The sequence below is a fragment of the Periophthalmus magnuspinnatus genome, chromosome 7 (genome assembly GCF_009829125.3).
Source record: "Periophthalmus magnuspinnatus isolate fPerMag1 chromosome 7, fPerMag1.2.pri, whole genome shotgun sequence".
In the NCBI taxonomy this organism is placed as follows: Eukaryota; Metazoa; Chordata; class Actinopteri; order Gobiiformes; family Gobiidae; genus Periophthalmus; species Periophthalmus magnuspinnatus.
The window spans coordinates 21,724,416-21,745,297 of NC_047132.1; the positions used below are offsets into that span (position 1 = coordinate 21,724,416).

A 20,882-nucleotide genomic window follows, 5' to 3' on the forward strand; every position below is an offset into this window, starting at 1 on the left:
GTATGTTAAGTGAGTCCACTCTTTCTGAGTCCTCACAAAACACTGGATATCAAATTTCACAGGATTGTTATATCACAGGTTAAAAAACACAGGAGTTGCCAACTGTGCGGATGTTGTCAGTCGAATGACAAGGCAGAAAAAATGTAATGTATGTAAACTCCACAAATAAAGTCGAGGAATCTTGTCCACCGAACTACTCATGCACATAAAAGGTTTAAAAGGTATTGCACGTTCTACTTTAAACATCATATTTTTGTGTTGTTCGTTATAAGTGGATCACTCTGTTTTATTTGGCCATTACTATAAAATGCTACAAAATGAGAAATAGCTATGAAGAACGAGGGGTCTTTAGGTTTTTTTCACAAGACACCACTAAGATTCCTCAAAAATGAGTGAAAGATAAGGTTCTGTAACAGGGTTCAAAGCTAATAACTCAATTTAGCCAAGTATATCACTTTAATGTTAACTGTTTCTCAATCAGTCTATTAATTCTAAATGCATGTTTCTGCAAACTTGAATCTGAATCAGAGTCAACTCATCAGAATTCCTCCTCCATGCCATAGTGAGCTCTACTCACATTATGGAGTCTGAGCCAAAATATAACTTCACAGGCAGGAGGCAGTGAGTTCAGAATGATAAGTAAGAGATGCTCTGATCTGATTGTATCCTCACTGTGGTTTTTAATGCAGTCCAACCCTTAGACAATACTACCGAGAGCCTTCCCACAGACCCACACATCCGAGCACAATGCCTGCACAAGCGCGGATAATAAAAATGTGAATATTTTAGAGGAAATATTTTGTATGCTGTTAAAATTTCAGTATAGAAAGAATGAAATAAAACAGCATGAAGCTGCACAGTAGTTCATTAAATTTTCAGTGGACACTGGACTGGGAAATTAAACATTTGAAAACAAAACTTGTTTACAATGTAATCACATTGCCAATTTGTACAAGAGAGGCGTTATCTGAAACATGGACACTCAAAAGGGAGGATTCTCATTTTAGAGAGCTTTTTATTTTTTAAACAATGACGTAATTATGTACTCAAGACTAGTGTATATGCACATTTTTGAGTCTGAAATGATAGAAATATAGTTTGGTAAACTAAACTACTAAATACAGTAGTTGTAGTATTATACACCTGTAAGCTTAAATAAATAAGTAAAGAAAGTATTAGATATAGTCAGCAGACTTCTTTTAATACGGGCATTACTCAAAAAAAAGAGTTTTGGGTCTTTGTCTAGGAGAGAAACATCCTGGCAGTGTCACTAATTTGTTTAGTCAAAAGCACAGAGCCTGATCTCTGAGCCCAGTGGGCCACAGAGGCTGGCATCATATTTGGGAGTGTGCTCTTCTGCTCTGGTGACCCTTCTCCATGGCCTTTGTTCCACTGACAGTTCACACTGACTGAACCAGTGCTGCTGTAAACACGAAAACTAAGGGCAGTAAGTGATGAAGGCCTCCTGCTGAGAGTATAGAGGTGATGTTTTAGGCTGTAATGTAAAGACAAGAAACATGGACCATTTCATTTACCTACATTAGCGTAACTTTTACCTAAAAGCTAAACATAACCTATTTCACCTTTCAGTCCTGTCTTTGTTCTCAGATTAAAGGCGTTATGTCATGGGGACCTGATTTGTGCCACCATAAGTTAGGGAGACTCCCACAAGTTGAATGTGAAGTCCCCACAATGGGCAAAACAGGTTGAAGAGCATTTGAAGTTGAAATGCTTGAACATGCAGTCTCCTCTCAGAAGACTACCTGCCTGGTCTATTTTAATAAAATTGACAATATCAATAAATCAGTTTTAGGAGACAAAAGATGAGTTACAATATAGGAAAATAATAGGCACTAGAATTGATATTCTCTTTTTTGGACTCAAATGCCTCAATGCAGCAGGACTAACTGTCTTGAGACTGTACTGTAGTATTGCAAATTGACATTAAGCTGTGATTTAGCTACGGGCCTTGTTGACTTACATTTTGTTTATTGTAGCTCCAGGGTGTATACTTAATAGAGTGATGTTTTAAAATTATGAATCAAAGTTGTCAAATTCACATTCTCAAGTGTTCTGGAGTGTGTGGCCAACAGCAGATTGATAGCAGCTAGCATACCAAATATGCCTCTTCAATTTTACACTTTATGAGACAATGCAGCAAGGCAGTTAACATAATGCTCTGAGAGAAAAGCACATTTCCAGATACCATTCTGAAATTGTATTCAAACATCAACACGATCTACTAGGCTATGTTTTTAAATCAGTAACTGCTCTGCATTCAGGGTTGGTTTGAACACAACACAACATCTTGATTACAAGCCAAGGTGCACTGGATAAAAACATGTTCTGAAAATGCAACAAATTTAAAACAGAAACTGTACGTAATGGCACTATATGTACTTGTCCAATTAGCCTAAGTGATGGAGCTGTCAGTATAGAAGTGTGAGAGCTGGACCCACTGTATCCATGAAGTGTGTTATGTAAGGGCGTGTTATAAAGGTGTCACTGTGCGGCGGTGCAGCCATGGGTCGCCATGGTCACGGCTGCGCTGCATCTATCTGACCACAGACTTCTAATGAGCTCCTCCTCAAAGGCAGAACAGCTCTCTGCAGCAGTCAGCTTTGAACTAGAGCTACCACTGTGTGAGGTGCTGTGGAGTGAGGGAGCAATACAAGCCACTGCAATTTTTGAAATAGCTTTGGTGAGAGCTTAGAATACAGTATGTGTGATTACTTCAAATGAGCAAAACTGATGTATAGTAGTAAATAGTATTTGTTTTGTCTTTAGATTTTGGTATTTAGTCTTATTATTTAAGTCCTTTAAACACATGCTCCTTCTTGCCTTCTTTTCTCTAACATTCACATTGGGCCATTATTTTAGAACACTTGAGGTGTGTTTGGACAGAAATACTCAAGCCTTAAACTTCTGAAGACTCCTGGTCTCATGTTTTATGTTGTTTCAGTCAGAATTCAACAAAACTGTGGCAAGAAATGTGTTGCACTTCACTGTGGTTTGTGCTTGTATTTTTGTGAATACAATTATAGGTTGGCTGGAAGCTTAGTGTATGTCTCCAGAGTATTTGATTTTGTGTTACATGATGCTACTGATGCCTTGATAATTAGAACAACAGGCTACCTCTACTTTGGAGTTTTTCCTCCTCTTCCTTTTTTGCTTTCTGAAAGCTTGAATGACCTTGGTGGCCTATGTCTGGGGCCACGCAGGTCATATGTAAAATATTGATGTTCCTCAGTGGACATGCACTGTATGTGTACATCAGAGAACAAGAGCAGAGGACAGCAGCAGCTAGACATTGGCCATGTGTCATGTGCATGGGCTGTTTGCAAAAACCTTATGTATGTTCTATGATAGTTTGCTGCTATAGCAAAGTATGCGGGGGCTCAGGCTACAATGCTCAAAATTAATGCCCTGTACTTGGACATCAAGGGTTTTATTTTCTAACATGAAACAACAACTGGCTTTAAATGCTGACAATCACAAGGACAATTCCCTTATTTACACTTGTCTAAAAGTCTATGTTTTTAAAAACACAATTGCAGACTGTGACCTAAATTGAGTAGGATGCATATGGTGGGATGTGGGATCAAATCAGCAGCACATTTTTGTTTAGAATCAAATTTGTTTTCAAGGGCCCCTTCAGTGCTCCCTGGGCTTTCGGCCTAATTTGCCACTTGTATGTTACTTAGCACTTATCTACACCATGCTCGGAGTGTTGTTCTGCTTTATGGAAATGCATGCTTTTTGTTCTGTTCCATGGATGCGCCTTGTGAACCTCTTTCAAAGACATTTGTATTCTCAGCGGGCTGCTGTGGTTAGATAAAGCTGCTTTATGATACTCCAATAACTTTCATTAATTGCTGTAGTGGCATGACCATCAGCATTCATTTAGCCCAAATACCAGGCATAATGAAGAAACTAAAGTAGGTTGTTAAAGATTACATGCTTTAGTGGGAGGAATGAAGTTGCCTCATTAGTGCTATGCTTTAAATGGGCATATTTACATAAATACAGTCTGCAGGTCAGAGTGAAATTCTGTTGGAAATAGATGAAAATCTTGGCCAGTGTTTGTAGCATTGGCATTCACATGATGTGGTCTTTTTTGCAACGTGCCACCAGTTTAATTTCTGGAAAGTAATATAAAATTGTGTGAAAGAACATTGTGTTGTTTATGTTATATTGGATCAATTTGACAATACTCAGAGTCAGAGTGAAAGGCTGTTTGAAAGTCAGGACCAATGTTGGGCAAGTTCCTTCAAAATATATTAGTTACTTCTCCCCAAAAGTAATTGCATTACTGTGTGATGTAAGTAATTTATCACCAGATAAACTAAAGTAAATCTATGTGTGTATTGGAAAGAAAATTTTGTTTACTCAGTCTTCCATTACTAGCTTAGGGGTTCATTTTAAAAACTTAATTATGACTGAAATGATTAAATAAATTAAACAATTTGAAAGGCAGATACAATATTTTAGTAAAATTAGATTGAATTAATATGTATGACACCTTTTCTTTCAGAAACCTGCTTCTGTACAGATAAACTCATTAACCTCTTTGTTTTGATTAAATAATTACATCTCTGTAACACGGTGCTGTTTACAAAGACAGAAAAAGAGTGAATGGGGTTAATTGATTTTCATGCAGAAGATAAATGCAAAAGATTGCAAGAACTGAAAAACTAAAAAAAATAAAATAAAATAACCAAAAAATGTTTTCCTTTCTGTGTCTTAAAAATGAAAACATGTTGGGACCAAACATGGATCCTTGTGGTACTCCTCCCTTATTTGATTCTTTAATAAGCTAACTCTGTGATAAAAAGTTTTCCATGTATGCCTTTTCTAGTTATCACATCCAGTAGAATAATGGGCTTCTTTAGCTCGTCTTCATCCATTTGGTGGCTGCTGTGGCACCCTCATCTGTCTTGGAGTAGGCAGTGTGTGGACTGGTGCAGAAAATGTATTGAAATGGGTCAGATTGATAGAGATGTAGAGAAATGGAAGAAACAGCTCACCTTTGTATAGGCTCTCAGATGTTGTATGATGGATCACATGGACTAAACCCTGCTCTGATCACATGCGCTCCCCTGTGCATTTTAAAGGCACCGCACTTGCTTTTGTTTTGTGTTTTTGGTTTAAATGTGTTATTTTTTTCTAATTTTTTCGGCCGTGTGTTGCCTCTCTCTGTTCTCCGTCTGAGAGCAGGGATGACTGTGGTCCCTTCTGCCACTTTTCAGCCACTTCACCATGCTGCGCCGTTTGAAGTTCTGTCATTGGCAGGCTTTGAACTGCCATTTTTGTTTTACTCTGCACTCTGGCTATCTCCAGAGCTTTGTCTGGCAGAGGAAAGTCATAGGCAGTGGCTATTCCAATTCTACTTTTTCAACTTAAAACCGTTAGGAGTTTGAAGAAAGTTTGACAAATAGAATAGCTTTTTGCATTGTATTTATCATTTCTGTGCAATTCTGACATTGGTAATATGATCTGTTGATTAAATCCAACTGCAAATGTATTTATTCCTAGTAGTTACGAGTCACATACATCAAATGTTTCAGATCACATCCAGACCAAACAAAACCTCCCATCATGCATTCGTCCTTGAGTCAACCAGCTTATGTTTTAATCCATTTTTGTGCAGTCCCCATTGAAACAAGTTGACAGTATTTATCATTTTGTCTGAATTTAAAGTAACACCGTCCAAATGAATATCGCCAGACACTTCCAGGCATTAAAGTTCTCTAATGCTTTAACTAAATTGCAAAACAGAAGATTGATAGTGTAATCATACTGAGTAGTTAAATTTTTAAGGTATACACGTCTAGCTATAAACAAAAGCTAAATGTTGTATGTCTTTTTGTCCTTGGATTTTTAAGTTTATTTAATACATTTTAGCTGCACTGTAGATGAGAAATCTCCATACCACATTTATAATTTTTTGTCCCATTTAGAGTGTCATTATAAACATCTAGAATATAGAATATATGAATATGAAACTGTCTTTTCCCCAAAGATAGAAGGGAGTTTGAGGTGTTGGAGCAAAAATTGAGTTCTCCATTATAAGCTTAGGCAGATAAGATAAGGTTTAGTAAAAAAATAAACAGTCTGTGAAATTTGATTGAATTAATGTCTATGACACCTCCTCTTTCAGAAACCTGCTTGTATACAGACAAACTCATTAACCTCTTTCTTTTGATTAAATCATCACATCACTGCGACACAGTTTACAAAGACAGAAGAATCTATGGGGTATGGGGTTAATTGATTTTCATGCAGACACCAAAGATAAATACAAAAGATTGCAAGAACTTCAATGTGCCCATAAAAAGTGTCATCATAGTGTCAGTTAATCCTACTCACTGGCTTTATTATTGACACTGGAATATAAATAAAATATAATCAATACATACATATAATATAATAATATTATATTATTTATTATATTATTTATTTATTTTAGATTAGATTTCTTTATTGCTAGCTGCACCAGAACAGCTAAAGGTAAAGGAAAGGTGTAGCAGTGGCAAGTCCTCCATGAGTTGTTAAGGAGGCTGATGGCGGTAGGGACTAAAAAGAGTTTTTAGAACTGTTAGTTCTTCATCTGGGCACAACAAAGCATCTGCCAGAGGGCAGGGGCTTGAACTGAGTGCTGAGGGTGAGTGTGATGGTATTCCTATTTCTATGGATAGCTTATTAATGAGCGTTTTACCATTAGTTTAATGCCATACTGTTAACTTTTGTACATATTACTTGCAAACATTGTCAGTTATTATCTTTGATCATCTTTCCAGCTTAAATCGTTTTAAAGAAGATATAATTTTGCATTTATTGTTGTAAGGTATTTTCTAACAGTGCAGCACTACATCAAACTGGCATCTTGATATACTAATGCTAAGGTAAATAACAGGTGCCCACCAGTGAATATGGAATGCATGAGCAACTACTAAGATGCTATGCAGATCAGCGGGGGCTTACAAGGACATGTTGACATGTTGATAAGATAACAGCTATGTTCTGGTCATTTTGGTTAAAGCCACATCTCAGGAATGTGTGACCCCCACTCTGAGAGGGTTATAAAACATTCACCTTGTTCGACTTTGCTTAGAGTTACTTAATGTGTAACGCCATGCAGACCAGAAGAAGACCTGCCTTACACACACACACACACATGCACCCCCACACACCCACACACACACACACCCACACACACCCCCACACACATGCATTGAGAGACACTATAAAAGCTGTCAGCATGCACTTCTCAGGACTCTCTTCCTATCCTTTCCTGAGAGTCTGTTGCTTCATTGTTCATTTTACCTGTGTGGGACTCATTAAAACCCTTCTGACTTTATGTTTCAGACTTTTGGTCCTCTTTGACGCTTACACCAGAAACGAACATTCTTACATTGGCTTTGAGATTAAATTGTGGAGTGTTGTTCCACAGTCTGCCATGGAGCACTGTTGTTTTTGGCTGTGTGCAAAGCATTATGGGGCATATGGGGGCACAAAGCACCCTCTCTGGACCAGAAGTGGGCTTGAGCAGGGCTTGTTAGTCTGTCTGCAATGGCCACTAATAGCACAGAGTCTGGCTGTTAGAGCTCACTAAAAAGTCCAGTTTGGAAGTCGACTTGTTAGGAGAGACACTGGGGGGAAAAGTTTGGTGATGGCTCCAAGATGGTGTGGTTTAGAATGATCATTTGGGATAATTCTGTGGCCTTAAGTGTCACTAAAAGTGCAGAGCAAACTACTGCGGTCTCTCTACTATTACATTGCCATAAAATGAGCAAATACTTAAGTAACTCATTGCAACTTGTACAGTGTAAATGTAAATATGTAAATGAAATGCATACTATGATGTCCACTGCCCAAAATTGTGATGGTTCCCCCTCCACATTTTAGAAGATTAGACTCCCATGTGCTCCGCTGCACACTGGAAAATTTAAGGGATTAAAATAAGCAAGGCCAGTGATTAAACTCCCTTCTGCTGCCTACAGTTTATGTCACTAGAATTAAATCCAAATTAACTTACAACCAAATTAACTTTATTCAACATACTATATATGCAGCAGTATTTCAACGATATGAAGCCTAAAGCCTAAAGCCTAAAGTAGCACTCTCCAAACCAACTTAACCAACTTGTGTCTGCTATATATCTGTAATCTATGACACCAGTGGAGCATTATGTTATAATTTGCACATTTTAAATCACAATATTAATCTAAAACAACTTAATAAATAAACAAGAATCAAGTCCGCTGACGTCCACGTTACAAAACTGCGGTGCCCGATGGGAGCTGACCTCATCACAACAGAGTGAGCACCTCTGATGGATAGCTGCAGATCAAGCTAGCGAGCAACAGATTTTTTTTATTTTATTTTTTTATCACCGATTTTAAAAAAAGAGAGAACGAAGTACGTAGAAAGCAGTGGGCATTGCCAGTGCCGGTGACAAGTATAACATGGTTAAAAGCTCTAAAAGGTCTATTTTGCATAATAGGTCTGATTTAAAAGGTACAGTATGTATCCTGGAAGTGGCACATGGCCAGCATAATTCCATAGAAATAGAGACTGAAAAGCATAATTTGGAACATTCTCCATGCAGATAGATATGATTTATGCCATACTGTGGAAGATTATATCCAATGGAACAACGTATCCATGGAAACAAGCAGGTGGAGGCCTTCCTTCAGGCCAAATAAGAGTCAGGTTTGTGGAGATGAAAGCCACGTTTTTCAATGCAATAAACACACCAAAAAAAAAAAAAAACAAAAAAAAAACAGCTTTTATTGCTTCTATTTATTAGCTAAAAGGTCACATACTCTGGCTAAATAAACAGCCTTGTATTAAACAAGGCTGTTTATTGTCCGATCTTATTTTTAGCATCATTTATTGATTTTAAAGCTTATCTTGCTTACACGGTTCACTACATATCCTGCAAATACTTGTTACTTTGAACTCTAAATACGCTGCAGTTGATAAGAAAAGATGTAAGTGAATCGTTTAGTATTTCTCCCAGTCTTCTTGGGCACTCACCCACCCAAGCCCTGCATCTTTATAGTCTGTGAACAAACTTTATCATTGACGCACAGTTCTCAGTGTTTACAAGCTTCTTCCAAGGGGGCACTTCCAGCTCTGAGCCGGGATCCAAATATTTCAATTTTACAGCAACATAAGCAATTTGAACAGCACTTATTACCGCTCAGTGGCTTGTCTGTGTGCCCTATCAGTGAATATCCCCAATGCGGTGCCAGCGGGAGAGGAATGTGACTTGGATGTCCTTGGATCGGCTGTCTTGTACTCACCACAGGCTCTGAGCACTGTTTACAGGGCCTGAGCAGCCGGCTGAGTCCCCATAGGGCGCGCTCACCTTGTTACCCTTTTAATTAGTGGCAGCAGTTAATAGTGTGGGCCTCCTGCCTTCTCAGCACTCCGCTCCACTAAGAGAAAGGCCTCCGATCAATGGCTGCAGTCTGACTAACAGCCCTGCAGAACACATGGGCTGTAGGGTGCCGTTTTCTATGATATCAAAGAACAGTGGGTTAATTGACTATGCAGCTTACCTTGGAAATGTAAATGTGCTTATCACATAGTTTCACTGATTGGTGTTGATTGTAGGAACACTGCAACAAGGTATAACTGTTCCAATTAATAAAGGTTCAATCATTATTTCTTTCCAACAAAGAATAGCAAAATCATATATATATTCTGACTACCATTTAAAAAGGCACTTTGTAAACTTCTGGCGGAGGGTCTGCCATCTTCTTTTGGTCATGGAGATGTTATTGCTTTCCCTTGAATATTCCACAGTATGGCCGTCACCTGTCAATTTTGCATTTGTTACATTATATATAACATGAATTCTTACGTGGGCTCTTCACAGATTGAATCTGTAACTTGGTCTGGTGGCAGGCACCCTTTCTTGTCTCAAATTACAAAGGCCAATACAATACCATAGCAAGCAAGTGGTACGCTCCCTACTGTAACACAGAGTACCTTTTAAGATAAGGATTGAAATATATACTGAACGACAAATACAAACGTTCTGTGCATTTGAGAACATGCTTGTAGATGTCTAAAACTATAAACTAAATAACCAAACTAAATCATTGCAGGCTTATTTACTACTTGATAATTGTGACCATGCAAATTGCCTTGTCATCAAGTTCCACTCTTTTTTTATTTGTATGTATGGCTCTGGCTGGGGTAAATAAAGACTTAACCTCACTGTGGAAAACTCTCCAAATCGCATAATGTTTCTGGGTTGCACTTTCCTCCTTCTCTACAACATCCCCTTTCACAAATGAATGTAATCAAAAGACTGAGTGATTCTATTGTGCCTTATAAGCTTTCATGAGTCCCACACGCTCACCCCGTGCTCATTTTCTTTGGTTGTTTTGATTTAAAGATGCAGTGAAAGTACTTAGCATTTAGATGACATGCTGGAGGAGAGGTGTGATGGATCAGCGCCTCGGACAGGCACAGCCGTAGACTGGGGGGGCTCGAGCCGGGAGGGTGGGCAGCGGAATACCAAGTCACCGCAGAGGACTGGCACAACTCGGAGAGGGGCTGCAGGGAATGCCAATGCTACGCCCAGACAGGCATGTCTCCAGTCAGCTCCTCTGATTGGCTGAACACACCATTAACTTCCTGATTATGATTAGCTTACTCATTATCTGCTCAAAAGTGACTCATTCACAATAATAAGAAGGCAAATGGCTGTTTTTCTCTGGTCAATTGGAAATAAATGTTCCTTTAAAGAAAGTCCAACAGACTCTTGTCCAATGGGACACTGGTGCTGCTGCTGGGTTCATGGGCTAATTTCATTGGGTTGTGATGAAAAAAGTGTTACTATCATATCATATAAGAAATTTGTTCTGGCCCAAGAAATCCAGCACACTCTTATCCAAGTGTAGAGTTTGTATATGTTTTTTTATGTTCAGCTTTAATTGACACTATAGCAGCCTGTTAGAGCTGTATATTATATAATGCTTCAGTGTCCCACCTGCAGTTTTCTCATATACTAAAGACATTCGCCCCAGGATAAAGCTCTTGGCTCCCTTCACTTCTGAGAGCACCTTCCTCTCCTTGTTTGTCCTTTACACGGCTTCTTCAAGTTTGGCCAGAATTCAACTTGAGTTTTGTTCAGATTCAGACTTGAGCAGAGAACATAAACTTCGTATAGGGTAACAAATGGAAAATAGGTCTAAAAGTAGCAAGAAAAGTGACAGCTTCAGAAACAGCTCCAGAAAGTAAAATTCAAAATGTAAGACACAGGTACTTTTAAAGAATGAGGCTGATAACTTGTAAGGAAGCTGAACCATACTGTATAAATAAAACGGTTGTAGAACTAAAGAAGAGATCCGAGGCTTCCTTCTGTACAAAAGTCCTTTATTAATAATACATAGACTGGCCTACATAGTTCGACAATAAGGGTCTTTGTCAGGGCTTAGATGTACGATAAAAACACTGGGGGACTCCCTTTAAAAATGGTTGGTGGGATCATGTGATCAGGACATGTGAGCCTGTACATTAAAACACCATACTGCAATAAAAACTCAGTGAAGGCTGTAAGCATACATAGCTACAAGTTACATGATGGCAATAAAAAATGTAAAAATAAAAATATTTAAGTTGAACTTATTGTGCTGGAAAGTCCTGAATGTTACCACAGCTATTAACGAATCAAAATAAAAATATTGTATGTTTTAAAAGTGTCAAAAGTCCCAAAAACGATGCATATGAACAAGAAACTAAAATCTATGAATAAAACTAAGCTATAAAAACACCAACTGACCAAAGAAGTCCAAAGTCTATGCTTTCAGCAAAACACCGTGTAACCCAATGTAACCTTCCACTCTTAACAGCATCAGTGATAAAACATCTATCTGTGCGGCGCTTCAGATAAAATAACGCTCTGGTCTCCCCGTCGTTATTGCGAATGATGAGGAGGCCATTACTGGCTCGTATATTCTGTCATTGTGGCGAGGCTAGCAGTGTCCTCAGAGGTCATAAAAACCAGTGTAGAACAAAATAACCTTGAGCTTCCGTGCGCTGGCCGTTGATATAATTGGAGGAACACACCATCTGTGTCTTTAAACAGACATATGCTGCTGTGCGTCCAAGGCCAGTGCGTTCAGGGAGGCTGAGGGAACATGAGTGAGTGAAGCCTGACCCGCCATGTTGACCTTCTACATTCTTGTTCTTGTCTTTCACAGCCTTTGCCCAAGGAGCCGTCGTAAGGAGCAGAGAACAAAGACTTGATGTAAGTTAATGATGTAGCTGCATGCTCTGATCTGTATTCAACTCCAATGTGTAAAGACAGTCATTTAAATGCGTGCGTTCTAAACATGGATATAAAGAGTAGTTAGAAAGAAATTCTGAAAAAGTATTTGTATTGGAAGAAATTATGTTTAAAAATTCAGTTGTTTTGTTTTCATATGAATGTAACTCCTTGAAGATGACAAATAGATTAACACAACTGGAAAAAAATGACATTAATTTTGATACACATTTTCATTGGTTGATCATAGATGTAGTTTTTGTTTAAATGTTGTGAGGTCATTTGAAATGTGTTAGCCTTAATTAGCTTACGTATATCACAATGCAGGTCAGGTGCAGTGCCTCAAGGCTTGTCATGAGTTTCAGGCAGCAGGATTTCTTACTGATTTGAAGGTTTTGGGGTAGCAATAATTTATTTCATATCAAAATTTATCTTTTGAATAGGGAAAGGTCCTCCCAAAATTCTTCAAATCAGGAAGGAATCAGTTGTATGACACCCATGAATATAATGCTGTGTTCATGTGGCACCTGGGAACTCAGGAAATTGTTTTTTTCCCCGAGTGGAAAAATGCACATGAACATCTCAGGGACTAGGGTGAAAAGGAGCAGCCTGACTCTTACACCTGGCATCACCTGCTGTGTAAAGATGAATTTCAGCTGATTTTTCAGTTTATATTAAACAGTTAAGCTGTTTGACTCAACATAATATTTAACGTTTTACTGTCAGTTATCCGTAGCACTAGAGCAACAGGTTTATGGAAAGATCCGACACTAAATAATTGCAGATGCAGTCTGTTTCTCAAAATTCTCAGGTCTACTTAACGCTAGTTACACTTTTGTGAAGGCTAACAACAAGAAATCTTACTGGCTAACGCTAATAAATGCTGTTAATAAGCAAATTAAGCAATGATTTTATTATTGTTTACATCAAAATCCTGACTTTTCGAGATAAAAGCATGCAAACAAGTTGGAACCCCAACATTTCATCTCGGAACCCTGAGATTTCGAGGGCCATATGAATGCAGCATAAAGCACAGCAGTACCCTTAAAAGCGCTGTGTCAGATTTTTTTTCATGTAGTAAAGTAAAATTTGTTTTACCCAAATATATATTGTAAAGCAGTTTGAAATAATGTACATTTTTAAGATGATGGAATAGTGAGTTCAGCACCCTTAAAAACTTTGATGCAATAAATCTAAGTAATAAATAGTTTTCTTATATTTTTATAAGAATATAACAATATGCAGTGCCTAATAGGGTGTGATTGACACATCCTCCAAATAAGTTGTCTGAACAGGCGAATAAATGTCTTTCTGAAATGATCAAACTTACTCTACGAGAAATGTATATTGAAAACGAGACTTTATTGCATTTGAAAGCTACACCTTGGTTGTACACCCGACTGGCGCTGCAGACTGATTTGAGCTTCAATTGCTTTAGCGGTGCTACCATTTGCATGATTTGATTGCCAGCCTCGCGGCCCACTCCGGCACATCAGTATTCACCCGGACCATTAAAAGTTCCAATATGCTATCCAACTCCTGGCACGCTTACTCTACTTCCCGAAACATTTGTGTTCTTCTCCAACAAAACTGCAGCAAATCTACTCAAAGATCGAAGTGAATTTGTGCTCGGCTACATGACGGAGTGTCGGTGGAGTTTTTATACCCCGCACAGCCAGCCGTGTCCCAGAATCTGCATGCTTTACGTCTCCTAGCCAATATTTTTCAAGATTGATTCTCACTCCTCCACTGAAAAAACAAAATGAATCATGCACAATTATCAAGGACAGAGAGAAAAGGGGGAATCGGGGCCGCCATAAATATTTATTTGCCAGCCTGGGGAATTTGTGCAGTCCTATGTGGATTTGCCAACTCATATTTATGTGTCTAAATGATTTATATATAGCAGACCTGGGTGTCAAATGTGTCCAGTGTCACCCCCAATCGCTTATAGATGAACGTTTATGGATTCATTCATATAACATATTCATGACAGGCAGCTATTATCATTCTAATGGGTTTTTCACTGAAATGATTGGCAGAATTAAGTCATTAACTGCAATTTCACTGTGGGCTGCCAGAACTAAGGACATTTCTGAGTCGGCTTTTATAAGGTTTTACAAAGCTTTCTTTGCCAAGTTTTGAAAAGCTGAAAACTGTCAGAGCCCGGTTTCAAAAGCAGTTGTGTTTTAACAAATTGGGTCTTTATAGTATTTTTGTTTTTCAAAGGGAATCTGTAAAGTGTTTACTACTGCAAAAGAAGAAATAAGAAGCGCTCATTATCTTATAGTAAAGCACTGCTCAAGTACACTTTTGTTATTAGGTGCTAACTTCCCAAAACCACTGAATGCAATTTTTAGCTAAGTGGAGGAAGAATAATATTTGTAAAGCCTCAAAGACCTTTCTGCACTGTTTAACTTATGTGATTAAAAGTTTGCTCTACTGGCACTGGGTTTAATTTAGGCAAAAGCAAACCAACACAAATGTATTTGAAGGTGACCATTTTGGGGACCATTAAGAAATGCTAGAAAAGGATGAATTATCATGCCTTTAGAATAATTATACATTTTTTCATACCAGTGATGCTTTTTGCACACAGCAATTAGATCCCACATTTAATAAATTTTCCCCATTAAAGAAGACATATTGTGCTTTTGTCTGCTATATAGTTAGTATCTGTGACACCCGAGTATCATTATGTTGTAATTTGGGGATTTTAATTCACCATAAACGCCAATTCTAAAACGACTTAATAAAAACAACAAGTCCGCTAATTTCCGCTTTAGAAAACTGCAGTGGCCAGTGGGAGCCGTCATCGCCATAAATGTTATCACAACAAAGAGCCGCACAGCTGTTGGCAACTCCTATATTTGTACCTAAATGACTATGCGATGCTGCAGATTCTTATGTGTGTCACCAATTAAGAAATACAATTAGAGAACACAGAAGTGCAGAGCAATGAGCATATACTAATAACGGTGACAACAAAAGAGGATGAATACAGGAGCAAAAAACAGTAAAGAGTAAAAGTGACTCAAACATGAATCACGCTAAATACAACTTTGAGAGGGGAAATGAGAAGGGGAAACAACTGTAACATGACTAATAGCTCTAAGAAGTTGCTTTTGCATAATAGGTCTGCTTTAACCTAAAACATGCACAGTAGTCTGATCTTCCAGCTGCTAACTGAACTTATAGCTTAAAATCTGGAGATCTGGGCCTTTGGGTGCTGCGCTGTGGTTGCCCATTTCTTCTGACAGGTTGCTCTGAAGCTCTGGTTAAAGGATAAGTCAAATGGGGTAACATAATTTTTTTAAGTTGAACAAGAGGTCTACTAAATATATAAAGCCCCTATATGGCCTCGTGAGCTGTCATTGATAGCCACTTTTGAACTCTGAGTTGCTTTTTAGCATAGCATTAAAATGAATCACTATGACAACGGTCCTCATTTTGTCACCATTCTGAAACCCATGGATAGACTTTGGTGGTAGTGGAGGCTACACCTGGTTGAATTCACGCTATAGCTTCATTCAAGTTGCACATTATTGTTGTCAATTGTCAGCTTCCAACCACTGAATTGACTTCAATTATGCATCTGTATTTTATTCCCAACAAAATAACATAATCATAGATAAATAATAGATGAGCTGAATATTTGCTTAAGCTCATAATTACAGCAAACATTATATGCACTTGTACTGTAATAAAACAACATTATGTTTCTTGGCTTTAGGCCATGCAATATTCAGTAGCTGCTTAAATTGTGGAAATTAAAAGCATTAATAGAAAGTGTAATGTAAACAGGGAAAGCTACGAGACTCAAAGTGGTGCGGAATTCATATACATCTTGCTTTATTTATAAGTCTGCTAATGCATTTGGGTATTAAGGACTTAAATCACAGATTCTTATATAGTTTACATTTAAATTGAATTTTAATTATTGATGAAGTTAAACGTTTCATTACCAACTTCTCCTGTACATTGGCTTTAAAGCTTAAGCATTATTAACTCTGCAGTCATGTTTTCACTTAGTGCCACATACGTACTGCATCTGTCATTAGCTAAATGATTCAATTAACACATGCTTTGCATAATGAGTGGAATTATGAATCATTGCAAACCATCTGTCTTACCAGAATGTTAGATACACCACAGTGTTTATTGAGGCTGCTTTTGGCTTATATACTTAAAAGGTTTTTAGCCAGGTCATCCAAGTCATGTTTTCTAGAAGGAGATTTTTGTCGGCAGTTTCTACCTCATTTCTGTTTCCCATGAAAAAGTAAATCTCTTTTTGTTACTACATTCTGCTTGCCTGGGATCCAAATACATGGTTATTAATTTATGAAGATGTGAGTCTGGTCACTGGTGCATCTCCCCAAGCTTAGAAGTGCGTGACTGACAGGTGGATTAGCCAGTCAGGAACACATAAGTAAAAACCAAGAAAAAAAATACGACAGGGGATGAAAAAACATTGTGAATTTCTGCAGAATCTATGAGCGAAGCACTAAACTGCTAATCTGACGTGGAAGAAATGTAATTTTATTCAAAATGATGGGTGACCAATGAGTTCCCTCAATTCATATTTGTCATTGAAATAAACCAATCTGATCGCATAGGCCTGTTTGAGCCTGGCTTGAGGTGTGATGGAGGGGGTGGTGACCAGACGGCTATACCTCTGTTTAAAAAATACAGAGATGTCATTGTGGACTTGCCAGGAGAACATTCTACAGGTAATATCAGTCAAACAAAATTCATGTAGATTTTATCAAGACAGATTGGCATAAGATATTTCTTACACTAGATATAGTTTGTCAGTTCAAAACACTGCATTACAAAGAGAACATTTTAAGTCTCATCTGTCTTTTTTTTTAATGGCATCTTATTTTACGACAGAACTGTTTGTTTGAATACAAATACAACTGCAACTACAAACTAACATAAGAAACAAGATTGTGTTTCTTCAATAGTTTTTATTCCCCGCTCCTTCCATTTAATGAAAGCGTCTGTTCTGTGATATAAAAGAGGAATTGCGTAAAGAGTTATGCAACGTCTCTTTAAAAGTGTTTTCTGTAGGAATGGACTAATCATCGTCCACTCACCAATTATACCCAACAACTCAAGAAAGCCGTTCACTTATTTGTATTCCACCCACTGACAGATGCCATAGTAACCATATAATCAGCTGGATTCAGTTCACCTGTCACACCTGTCAGCGGCCATTTCTGTCTCAAAAGAAAATCTCAATATAACTCTGAGCGGTTTAACAATCATGCATACTAAGTGGAAGTAGTGTGGAGAGTGGGAGGCAATCAGTCCAATACAGTATACACTTTAATTCAATTATACACACACATACACCTATATCTATATATATGTATAAAAGACAACTGCAGTCATTTGGATGAACCATATAGTAAAGTCTTAAGTTCACTTATTTAATCTTATAAGATTATTGGTGTCAGTTTACACGATACACAATGTAAGGAATTAAGATTGTATGGCAGCACACAGGTGATGGTGCTGATCACGGTTTGTCTGAGCAAATATCATTCTCCTGACTCCATGTGGTAACGTCTCTGTAAAAGCTGAGGCTACCGCTACATGCAGGCGCTGTTTCTGCGTTTATAAAATTATAAAGGGAAAAGAGGGAGAGATGGTCCCGTTGACAGTGGAGCTCTTCTGCTGTTACTGAGGACCATTTGTGTTTACCGTTTCCCCACAAAGATTAATCACATATTCAGCGAGAGGATGGCTCACTCTGCGATTAAGATTCCAAAATATCAGACACATGTGATGTCAGTCGCAGCTCGTCTTTGGTCTTTCAATATAGAAGTTTTTGGAAGTTTGATTTTTTTCACTACTATTTGTGTACAATGTGTGAAACTAATTACACAGCGCATATGTAGAAGGAACTAATTTAATGATTTTTTGTTGTTTTTTTTCCCCACAGATCCATCAAGCTTCATATATCCAACCTGGACATTGAGCACCAACTGTCATTTGTTTCTAAGGAACTTCACACCAGGCCTGACCCCGGTTTGACCTTTGACCCTGACAGTGCTCTTTAAACTGCTTCTATTTCGGCTGCTGTTTCTCTCCTCTGGACATTTGTCAAAACTGTGAAAAGTCCCAAAGGAGCAACGTCAACACCCAACCCTCACCCAGTCCTCACCCAGTCCACACCCTCTCGCAACACCATGACACAGCAGTCCCTGGGAGCGGCCTCATAAACACACCCGGAATATATTTGTCTTCATTCTTTTTGTCAGTGACCATTACGACTTGAGGCAACAGTTCCGTGGCGAGATTTCGACTTGTCAAAAGGTCGTTGAAAAGTCACTGTATCTTCTTTACTACCATCACCAATCGCGGCCCAGGGTTATGTTCCAGCAACTTTCTTTAATGATGGTTAAACTTTATGGAGGTCGAGCTGGGAGAACATTGAACTATGGCTTTGGTTATTTTGAGAAACTTTGATGAAATGCATGGGAGTTAATGAAAATGAACAGAACAGGATGGTCGCTAAGAGACTATGTGGATGTTTGGGATGTTTTGCTTCTAAGTTATGTTTTGTATGTGGTGCAAATTTAGATGTAGATGAGTCTGTTTTCTCCTGTTGTCCACAGCGCTGAAAGGTAGATGGGAACTCTGGTTTGTTATAATTGTCTAAGGTTGTAGTCAGAATATACATTAAGGGGGCACATCATATATATTCTTTCAAGTTTGGATGTGTTATTTTAAACTAGACGTATAATGCCAAATCAACTTTTATTGACTTTTAAAGGGCCTGTACCTGATTTTAATGTATTCCTGTCAAGATATGCATTGTATGGTAACAGCTATTAAATAAAAAAAAAAAGTGGAGTATAAAATATAATCTATTCTTTTTATATTTGCATTTTCTCGGGTAATAACTAGTACAGACGCTACTTACAGGGTCACCTTTTTTCATCCAATCAAGCACAGTTTCAGTAAGAATCATCAGAAATCATCTGCCAGACACTATCCCAGACACTTGAATCTCTGTCATGGTGCATTTTCAAGATAAAATACCATATAATAGGCAGAGATTGGAGAACTACAGGGAACCAACTGCCTGACACTATCCCAGACAGTTGTTTCAGTGTAATGGTGCAATAAGAAAGGACTAAGTGGGCGGGGCTAACAGTTCAAACTAAATAGGTTTTCAAAATCAGGTACAGGCTCTTTAATTATTAGATTTCTGTCCCTTAATCATTTGTCTTTTCAGCCATTTTTAATAGTAAAAAAACCCATAAATGAAAATCTGAGTGAAATGCTACGATAAACAGAAGGGAATATAGAGCAGAGAATCTGTTCTGCAGGTTTGAACAGGAAGTCAATGGACCTGTTTCTATCATAGTCATTTTAAATAAACATTGTGCCAGTGTTACCAGATACGAGACAAAAGCATTATATGTCTTCTTTAAAGTCCATATCTATTGTTCCTGTAAATGACTTATATTTTACCGAACACATATCATTGTCCCGTCAAATTTCCAATTCGCTTTAGATTGACGTTATTATTTTAATTTCGTTAAAGTGCGTTCTGCCATATCGCCCGTTGGACCCTTAATGAGAGTATATGGCTGGTGATGAACTATGAAATTAACATGCATTGATTAAAGTCTTCTGTTGTAACAAAGCCAACTCGTTCATAACCCGCTCATAACCTTTTATACTTTGCCCTTTACGTCCCCACATTGTTATTCGGACTACAGCCTGTCCTGCTCTGACCCGGTGTGAATGCTGAGCACATGTTGTCCATAAGTGAGTGAGAGGAGTGCACTTCAGAGATACACTGTGAAATACCCATACTCCGTTCTCTTGTATATTTTCAGGATCATGCCCAAACCACACCTGAACATCTGGCACACGGACCTCTAACTCCAGATGTTTGGTTCTTCACTGATGAACCTTGGTTTGCCTTTCTCTCAGTTCTCCTGTTTGCAGATATTTATATATTGGGAGAATAATGGGGGGGATCTACAGTATATCAATCAGTTCAATTATGTAATTAGTATCGAATCATGTGTCATTAAATGTATTTGGGAATCCTTGTGTACAAAGACCAGTTCTATTTTGTATTAGTGGTGGAAAATCATCATTTCTCATTTCAGAAAATATTAAGTGAATTGAATTTGTTCGATCCCCAGTGGTAGGAAATAAAAAATATAGTTTTGTGGTTTATATTCGTTTGTGCCAAAGTAATATATCAGTCTGGGTTGGATGTTAGATACAAGAACCAATATAGCTTATATTAGGGCTGATAAACGTTGCGATTGTGATTAGATTTACTATTTATGTTTAAATAATGGTAAAATGGCTTTTCCACTTTCAAGGTACTCAAAGTGCTTTACATCAAGGAACCACTCACCCATTCACACACGTATTCATACTGCAGCGTACTCAGACACGGATCGAGAGGGGTTAAGTGTCTTGCCCATGGACACAACGGCAGCATTCATCTGTGGAAGCTGGAATCACACCGCAAACATGTAGGCCACTGGATCTGACTGCTCTACTAATCATGTTTATGTCTCGAACAGGATTTGAAGCGTCAACGTTCAGATCA

At 38.1% G+C, this 20,882-nt stretch overlaps 1 protein-coding gene across 4 annotated transcripts in view; it reads left to right on the forward strand.

Annotated features, from left to right (window-relative positions):
- Nucleotides 1-20,492, forward strand: part of tafa5l (TAFA chemokine like family member 5, like) — a 79,875-nt gene extending 59,383 nt beyond the window's left edge. For 2 of the 4 annotated variants that reach the window (XR_008648732.1, XM_055222944.1), the window contains 2 exons: nucleotides 12,225-12,271; nucleotides 18,240-18,982. Coding sequence is in view for 2 of the 4 variants with exons in the window: in XM_055222944.1 (XP_055078919.1) it covers nucleotides 12,225-12,248 (24 nt within the window). In the remaining 2 variants the exon portion in view is untranslated. Of the gene's footprint in view, nucleotides 1-12,224; nucleotides 12,272-18,239 lie in introns of those variants that run through there. The other 2 variants (XM_033969688.2, XM_055222943.1) reach the window with 2 other exon arrangements.
- The last annotated feature ends 390 nt before the right edge of the window (nucleotides 20,493-20,882 follow it).